A 9,874-nucleotide genomic window follows, 5' to 3' on the forward strand; every position below is an offset into this window, starting at 1 on the left:
AGGATGGAATACTTGGACAGGATTTCTTACTAAAGGAAGTAAGTAAAGTAAATTATCAGCGCATGGTCTTACACACGATCCACAACCAGGAAATACAATGTTGGATTGGAGGGAAGGCAAATATGATTTGCAGAGTAGAAATTAAGGACAACATGACAATTCCTCCAATGACGAGTACTATGATGCCTGTAGAAATACCTGGGGTCAATCATTTAACAGAATACGGATTAATAGAGGGCACAACAGGAACAGCCAAGTCTACATTAACAATACCTGGGATTATAAATACACAAGATCAAGAACACTTTGTCAATGTTGTCAACTATGGTGACGACGAAGTTAAACTGTATAAAAAGGAAACAATAGGAACATGTGAATCATATACTGAGCATGATTTGAAACCAGAGCAGATTAGAACACTACAGAAAGATTGCTTTACAGCTAGTGAAGAAATACCAGAACATCTTACTGACTTATTAAAAAGGAGTTCAACTTATATAAATGAGGACCAAAGACAACAACTCTCCAGACTCCTTTCACAGTACCAAAATGTCTTTTCAAGGACAGATGATGACATAGGGAGGACAGACCTTGTAACACATAGAATAAATACCGGAAATGCAGTACCCTTTAGGCAGAGATCGGATGTTGGACAAAGGAATCATCGAACCATCTTCTAGTCCTTGGGCATCAAATATAGTCCTTGTAATGAAGAAAAATGGCAGCCTTAGGTGCTGTGTTGATTACAGAATTTTGAATGACGTCACGAAAAAAGATTCCTACCCGATTCCGAGAGTGCCTTGACTCGCTCGCTGGGGAAAAATTATGGACCTAAATTCAGGATTTTGGCAAATCGGCATGGCTCCCGAAGACAAGGAAAAGACCGCATTTCTGACAAGTTTAGGGTTATACCAATTCACTGTCATGCCCTTTGGACTTGCAAATTCACCATCTACTTTTGAGCGTCTGATGGAAAATGTTCTCAGAGGGCTACAGTGGAAAGAATTGTTACTCTACATGGACGACATCATATCAATAAGTTTTAAATTTGAAGAGGGTCTTGGGAGGCTAGAAAGAATCTTTATACGTCTACAAAATGCACATCTAAAATTGAAACCTGCCAAATGCATTTTCTTTCAAAAACAAGTTAGGTTCCTTGGGCATATCGTGTCCGAGGAGGGAATTTCCACTGATCTAGAGAAAACAAAAGCAATAGATGACTGGCCAGTCCCTAAATCTGCAAAACAGGTGCGCAGCTTTTTAGGACTTTGCTCTTACTATAGGCGATTTGTTAAGGGATTTGCAGCAATTGCAAGACCAATGCACAAAATTTGCGAAAAGAATAGCCGTTTTGCTTGGAATGATGAGTGTCAAAAGGCATTTGAACAGTTGAAAAACGCTTTAACAAGTACACCTGTACTTGCCTACCCTCTGCCAAATTTGCCATTCATACTTGACACAGATGCAAGTGATAGGGCTGTCGGAGCAGTGTTGTCACAAATTCAAGATGGTCTTGAACGAGTTATAGCATACATGAGCAAATCTATGAACATACATGAACAGGCATACTGTGTAACCCGAAAAGAGCTACTTGCTGTAATTATAGCACTAAAGACATTTCATCATTCTCTATATGGCCAGGAAGTTTTGCTGCGCACAGATAACGCAGCTGTATCATGGATGAAAAATCTAAAGAAACCCACTGGTCAAACAGTCAGATGGCTCGAAGAACTGGGAACTTACAATTTGACAGTAACACACAGAGCTGGAAGGAAACACTCAAATGCCGATGCTCTGTCCAGAAGACCTTGTAAATCATGCGAGAGACAAGAATCTGGAAACCACACAAGCGACGATGAAACAGACGAAATCCAACTTGAAGAAACTGATTTTGTTAACCAGGAGTTACACGAAAATGAAGAACCAACACCAAGAATAGAAATAGTACGAGTATGTACAAGAAGTCAGACAGGAAATCAGTCTAGTGCTACACCAAGTGGCTACTGCATAGATGGATGGGACCCAGATAGTATCAGACAATGCCAATTGGAAGACCCAGACATGTCACTCATTGTGACATACCTTCAAGAAAAGAAAAATAAACCTGACTGGGACCAAGTATCAAAAGGAACATCATTCCAGAAAACAATATGGCGACAATGGGATAGACTAACAATAAACAATGGCATGCTTTATAGAAAATTTTATTGTTCTGATAAAAACGATGTAGACAACTTCAAATTGCAGCTCCTGGTACCAAAATCACACCAAAAGACAGTCTTCAAGTATTTTCATGACGTTCCATCTGCAGGTCATTTAGGACCAGATAAAATGCTAAGTAGGATCCAGCAACTCTTTTACTGGCCAGCTATGAGAAACTCAATAACAAGGTACTGCAAAGAATGTGACCAGTGTGCTGCTAGGAAATCACTAAAGCGGAACAAGGCTCCGTTAGGTCAATACTTGGTTGGCGAGCCTATGGAACGTGTTGCGATTGATATTCTTGGTCCACTTCCATTAACAAAACGACAAAACCGTTATGTTCTTGTCCTTTGCGACTGCTTTTCTAAATGGACTGAAGCATATGCTATTCCGGACCAGGAATCCCTGACCATTGCCCGTACCATCGTGAATGAATTTATTTGTAGGTTTGGTTCACCATTACAGCTCCACTCTGATCAAGGAAGGTCTTTCGAAGCAAAGCTGTTTCAAGATCTGTGTGATCTACTTAAAATTGACAAAACTAGAAGTACAAGTCAACACCCCCAGTCCAACGGAAGCGTAGAAAGATTTAACAGAACACTCCTAAGCATGCTAACATTTTATTGTCAAAATGATCAGAGAAACTGGGATGAGATTTTGCCACAGGTTATGATGGCATACAGATCATCAGTTCACGCCAGTACATGACAGACCCCTAACATGATGATGTTTGGCAGAAACATATTTCTTCCTATGGAAGCTGTTATTCCACGTCCTGATGGACCAAATGAATCCACTTCCCCTGAAACAGATAAATATGTAAATGAATTACAGGACGCTATGTCAAAGTCACATGTACTTGCTAGGAAACATCTTAAGCAGAATTCTGAGTATCAAAAACGTCACTATGACTTGAAAGCAGTAAAGCGCGAAGTACAAGTAGGTCAAGCTGTATGGCTTTATGATGCATCGAAGAAAAAGGGAATTTGTCATAAACTGACATCAAAATGGAAAGGACCATATGTTGTCACAAGGAAAATTGACGACATCACTTACCTTGTGAGAAGGTCAAAGAAACAGCCAGGGAAGGTCTACCACATTGATAGACTACTGCCCTATCAAGGACGGAATCCGCCCACTTGGTTCTCCAGTAGGAAGGCTTGAGATGCCTTTCATCGATGTTTGAATAGCCGAAATTAGTTGTAAAAGTTGTTACGTTTTTAATTGTTTTGATGAGTTACTATGTTTAAGAGTAACTGTATGACTTATCTCAGACTGGAGAAAGTCATGATGGAATTCCTAGAGTTGGATCCACTCTGGAAGAATATGTAAGGGAGACAAATGGCCATTGTTTCTCAGGACATATTATTGGCTGTAAGGGAAGGATGATCCTTCCTGCCAGGGGAATGGCAGATTAAACTACTGCCAAGCGTTTTTTTTTGTATGCGCAAGCTGCGCGGCGGAAAGCAATTAACGACAACTTTCTGACTTGAGGAGGCTTGAGATTTTTGGAATAGGGAGACCAAGGGGGTGGATATCATATTTTTAATTGGAATTTAGCCTGATCCATTTACTACCAGCATATGGGGCAATATGCGCAATTGTTTCTCCATAGGCCGTAATGGTAACGTTTTCTTCTGTTGCTCAGCCCATATCGTAAACTTGTATATGTATGATGGCTTGTTTCGAAGCTGAGACATTTTTACATATGTGGTTAAATTTTCGGGGTACGAAGTGTGATTCATTTTTCCGTAATTTAGCAAACCCCGAGAATCCTTTTGCGATGTGGCTCCTCATGGTAAAAAATCCCATTTTTAACACAATAAGTTCTTTGAAATTTTAATACTTTGAACACATTTAATAGCTCCATGGTTTTTACACATTTATTCTGTGTTCCCCTACTTTCTAAATTAACACTAATGGTTCAGCTCAGTCATTTGTTTATCATAGAAATGTGTCAAATATCACTACACAGAGATTTTTTGTTTACACGTGACTTTTGTGTTCCTCATTTCAAGGCGCATTAGGGGTATTGTCCCATATTGAAATCCATAGTTCTGATTTTTCCAAATATTTTTAGGTGATCTTCATCGGTATAACATTCTGAATAAATCTGTGTATTTTTGTCCATTTCTGAAAAATAATAAAGTCGTTTCAGCACTATATGGCAATGACACTTTTATCCCTATATTCATTCATTTTTAATACAACGTGTATGTATAATTAATTTCTTCCAGTATACCTTTACTAGTCAAAACAAGGACAAAACTTCTGATGATAACCTTAAATTACAATATACAGACCCTGTTAAAGCATTCCATAACATTTTCCTGTGTCTTAAAGTGCATTTTGACAGAGAAATTATGCAAAAATGTAGATTTCATAAAAAAAAAACCACCAAAATAACTATTCTTACTAGTAGACATCTGGTATATAATACTATGAAAACCCCTCAAAACGACTGGGAAAGTCATTCTTATTATGTAATTAGAGTGCAATGAAGTGCAAATTTTCAAAACTTGTCCATTCACATAATTCTATTTGAGAAAAAAAGGCTTTTTACATGTATTTTAGTGAAAACCCTTTCTCAGTGAGAAATCCACATGAGGTATTATAGGAAACATTGTGACATCACACGTATTATGGCGTCATTAAATAACGACAGATCAAAATAGTGCTAAATAGAGTTTGCAGTGTTACATGAGAATCAGTTGCCGCAAGATTTAACTCGAAATGTTGAGTCGAAAAGATCAGTAACCAAGCCTTTTCATTTAATAGCAAGACCATAGCAACAGTTTTCATATAAGCATGTTTATAACATACCGACTGTAATTTCATTTGCACAAATACCATAAATAAATAATTTAGAGCTTACCTAATAAATCAAAATGCTTACCAGTTATTCAGGACTTTTTAAAACCTTTAGTTTGCCATCTCATGTTTAATAGTAATGATATGTCTGGAACTGAAATAAGACAAAAATTTTTACTCAGGCTATGTTATCATTTAATTTAAGTACATAAGTATTATCGAGAGAGAAAAATCTAATTCTTGAAAGTTTTATCACAAAGAAAGAAAAATGCCTCTCCCTTGTGGCTTAGCCACCTTCATTTAAACTGTTTATATTAGAAGCAATGGGTAGTAGCTAACTAGCTTAATACATGTAGTTGAATAGCAATATTGTTTTCAAGAGGGTTGGCCCTCCCCCTTTTTCACTGAGAAATGACAATATCTTGTGTTTGCTCGTGTGCATTAACAATAGTAATACATGATTTTCTTAATACATGTACAAGGTTTTTTTTCTGTTTATTTGCATATGATATCTACTGACCAGGGCCAAATCATTGTATAAAAGCATGTGATGATGTATCTCACTTTACTCGTGTGAAGTGTGTTATCTCCCTTGATTATCAGCTATTCCTGCAGACCAGAGTGATAATTACATAACAAAGACTATATTGTGTCATGTTTACTTACAATTAATTCATATTACATGTAAGTTTTCCTGCCTTTTTCAATTGAATAAACAATTCCTTTCGGATCTCTCGGGGTAAACAAAGTTATGATTGTGCCTAAAAAAAGTGTTCAGCCCCGTGCCAGTAACGATTTTAAAAGCGAAAAATTCATTGAATTTTTGCTGTTCTTTATCAATAATATTTATCTTAAATCATTTATGATAACTAGGTATAAATAAAAAACTACTAACCATCACTTTCACAATTTTCTGTGGTGTACAAGGTGAAATTATCTTAAGATATCTCTGGATCTTGTCTTAGAAGATGGGGCAATATGCGCAATTGTTTCTCCATAGGCCGTAATGGTAACGTTTTCTTCTGTTGCTCAGCCCATATCGTAAACTTGTATATGTATGATGGCTTGTTTCGAAGCTGAGACATTTTTACATATGTGGTTAAATTTTCGGGGTACGAAGTGTGATTCATTTTTCCGTAATTTAGCAAACCCCGAGAATCCTTTTGCGATGTGGCTCCTCATGGTAAAAAATCCCATTTTTAACACAATAAGTTCTTTGAAATTTTAATACTTTGAACACATTTAATAGCTCCATGGTTTTTACACATTTATTCTGTGTTCCCCTACTTTCTAAATTAACACTAATGGTTCAGCTCAGTCATTTGTTTATCATAGAAATGTGTCAAATATCACTACACAGAGATTTTTTGTTTACACGTGACTTTTGTGTTCCTCATTTCAAGGCGCATTAGGGGTATTGTCCCATATGCTATATGGGGGGGGGGGGGGGGGGGGGGATTATAAACACATATAAACAAACAAATATAGTCACACTACAGGACACTACATGATATTATGTATTGTATTAATATATGTTGTATGGTGGAGGGATTTATAATTGATGATTCAATTTCAGAATGAGACCATCATCCCAAATTGAGGTGAAGTGTTGGTTGTGTCCCATGACGTTCCGGACACGGAGACAATTGAAGAATCATCTGGCAGCTGCACCACACAAACGGCTTTCGGTCGTTTGTGTTTGGTGTCCTGAAGAAAAGTCATACAGGAGGATGGTCGACCTTAAAGAGCATGTCATGGCCACCCACCGTAGTAAAATAGAACTGATGCCTTATAGTTTCCTAAGTGAAAACAATGGATTTTGGATGGCAAACTACCCAGAGACCTATGCTAAGGTAATCCTACCATCCAACGAAAATTCGCAAGAAGCAATGAAAGCCAGGATTGAGGTTCTGGAATTCTTGAACAGGGTTGACAACACCAACAGAAAGAAAGAGGATTGGACTCTAGGGTGGAAGTGTCCGAAGGAAAATGGTAAGAGGTACGCAAGAAGAAGAGGTTGAGTCGGAGAAACCCAATGGATCTTACTCACCAACAGGCCCACCATCTATGAAGGGCTGGCCCTCCAACAACTAACTTTGGGACTTGGGGACTCTACAGCCATTTTCAAATTGGACCTTGGAGTGTCCATAAGATTTTATATGATCCATTTGAATGACTTGGTTCTTAGAGACCACAAAATGCTTGACGCTCTGATAAGAAGGATGACAACACTAGTAAACATAAAATATGCAGGATCACATACCTTCTCTAAAGTCTATAGTGACTCCAGTAGTTGCTAGGAAACTATCAATATCAGAGGAATATATAACAGATATAAAAACGTCAGATGAACTATTCCCAGGAAAACAGACAATAGCCGTCACAAATCCTCTATCACCACTGAAAACGCCATCAACATCTGATATTATTTTGGAAGACGATAGCGACAATGAAGAACCAGAGATTTCAGAGAAAGCAACAAGCCAGAAGAAGGGTAGAAAGACCGAGAAGAAAGAAGAGAGAAATGTAGAGAAAAGAAAGAAAAAAAAACTAACCACCAGGAACAGAAGGCAAAGAAAATAAAGAAAGGAAAGGATGACAAGAAACAGGATGAGGAAATGACATTAACGGAGGAAAAACAAAAGAGAAGGGAAGAACAGGAACAGGAGGAAAACAGACGGAAGGAGGAGGAACAAAAGAAGCAGGAAAAACAAAAACAGGACGATGAAGTCAGACAAAAGGAGGCAGAACAAAAGAGAAAGGAAAAACAGGAACAGGAGGAGATAAGACGGAAGGAGGACGAACGTAAGAAGCAGGAAACACAGAAACAGGAGGAGGAAAACAGACGGAAGGAGGCAGAACGTAAGAAGCAGGAAAAACAGAAACAGGTGGAGGAGGAAGAACAAAAGAGAAGGGAAAAACACAAACAGGATGAGGAAATTAGAATTAAAGAGGAAGAACTAAGGAGACAGGAGGAGGCAGAAATCAAGAGATTAGCAGAAGAAACCAGGTCAAAGGAAGCAGAACTGATGAGACTGCAGGAAGGAGAGAACCTGCAAAGTGAACAATTTTACACTGCCAGTGAAAGAGCAGACAAACTTTTAAGGAGAGGTGGGATGCCACTTTTTCCAGCTGGGAGGAGGGAATGGGAAAAAGAAGAAATCGTAACTTTGATTACCATACCAGCTGAAGTGAAATGGCCCCCGAAGAACTGGAAAAACATGTCCCCTGAACAAAGATATTTCAACTGGGAGTATGCTAGCATTGCACTGGAGTTAAACACCGGGAAACAGCTTCAATTTTCAAAGGAGGAGCTTCTATTAAAGTATCACTTTTTGGCACTTCCAGGCACGAAAACCCCACAATCAACAGAGGGCAATACAATGACAGTTAAGTCTAGATACTATCTGTGCCAATATCATTAAGAGTAAAACAGACGATCCCACCACCTTACAATTGCTTGATATGATTGAAGCATCATCATCAAATAGAGACACATCAACAGACATTATCTTGAACACAATTGATGCCATGGGTGTACAACTTAGACTTGGTGAAGACCAATGAAGAGAAAGACAATTTATGAACAATTCTTTTAAATAACATATTTATACTGATAGTTTTTTTTAATTCAGGAGAATTAATATATATTGAAGTTGGGGGAAGTGTAAGGCATTGGAAATACTTGTTATGATATTATAAATTCAGAAACAGAAATATTATTCTTTTAAACATAACGGTTGTGTTCTTACGCATAGTAACTTGGCTCGCACGAGCAAGTAAAACATTTGTTTTACTAATCAAAGATATGGCATTAATTTACTATTTTGTTATGGATTTCACAGGACAAAGTTACATTTTGTTTGCCAATAAATTACAGGGGGAGGCATTTCATTAGCTAAAACATAGTTTTACAAGTTAGGTGTGTACATATGTTGGTACTAGGGTGATAATTATCAAGTTAATCAAATTTTTAATGTGTAAAACACTGGAAGTGAAATGAATTTTTCATTTGTTTACATTTTTGTTGTACAAGTGTTACGGCAGGGAATGTATTTAATTACTCATGGCTTACCTTCTTCGTGTTATATATCATGTAATTCCCGTATTAAGGATCATTTCTTGTAACCAAATATTCATATTTAAACGTCTAATATGCCTGATATACATAGGAAAATACTTCAACTGCAATTGTATATTTACGGAGACTTTGTCGTCTGCCATTTTGTGGGGACAGAAACATGTGTTTTTATATCTTTAAATACCAATTCGTCCCCTGGACAATTGATCTAATATCGTATTTTTAATACCACAGATAAGATATTTAATAAGTATACCCTGTCGGACACAAATATATTGTAAATATTTAGATGGTTGAAATGAACTATGTTGTATGTTATTTACTTATTATGTACTAACGCAGATCGTCTGCTAAATCAATGCGCGCGCAGTGGTGTCCGATTGTTTATTTCAAGCTTCTGTATCGATATTTTAGATGCTATAGCTTTGTTTTGATATTTTATGTTTAAGGACAATGTTCGGACAACTTAAGATGATATGTATATTATGTTTTTCATTATCTGAAATTTTTATAGTTCCGGCTTCCCGGAAAGGACAAGTTTCCATTGGATGTCACGTGACAATTACAATTTAGTATATAAACGCGCGAGCACTCAGCAATGGCAGATAGCCCAAAGTTTTGCTGGCGGCTAGTTCAAACCTTGAAAAACAAATAAAGCAATAATAACCTTTAGGTGAGAATTAAGATAACATAATGAAGTTTAATGATATTTAATTAGCCGTCTTTTGTACAGTAAGCTATCTCCCACCACGTCGGACACCACAAATATGTATTTAAGGA

General features: G+C 37.3%; 1 protein-coding gene and 1 long non-coding RNA gene across 3 annotated transcripts; one reads left to right on the plus strand and one right to left on the minus strand.

The window, feature by feature from the left end:
• Window positions 1-4,029: 4,029 nt before the first annotated feature.
• On the minus strand, window positions 4,030-6,437 carry LOC143068933 (uncharacterized). Of its 2 annotated transcripts, none has more exons than XR_012976273.1 (3): window positions 5,909-6,437; window positions 5,099-5,167; window positions 4,030-4,335 (listed from the first exon to the last, which is right to left on the minus strand). It is a non-coding gene; the product is annotated as an uncharacterized LOC143068933 (long non-coding RNA). The 2 variants fall into 2 exon arrangements; XR_012976274.1 differs by having other exon boundaries at window positions 5,680-6,437.
• A 1,146-nt stretch (window positions 6,438-7,583) lies between these two features.
• On the plus strand, window positions 7,584-8,657 carry LOC143066798 (uncharacterized). The gene is made up of 2 exons (XM_076239607.1): window positions 7,584-8,177; window positions 8,649-8,657. Exons 1-2 carry the CDS (start codon window positions 7,632-7,634, stop codon window positions 8,655-8,657), a joined length of 555 nt encoding a protein of 184 aa, XP_076095722.1. The 5' UTR covers window positions 7,584-7,631.
• The last annotated feature ends 1,217 nt before the right edge of the window (window positions 8,658-9,874 follow it).

This window comes from Mytilus galloprovincialis, chromosome 3 (assembly GCF_965363235.1).
Source record: "Mytilus galloprovincialis chromosome 3, xbMytGall1.hap1.1, whole genome shotgun sequence".
NCBI classification, from domain to species: domain Eukaryota; kingdom Metazoa; phylum Mollusca; class Bivalvia; order Mytilida; family Mytilidae; genus Mytilus; species Mytilus galloprovincialis.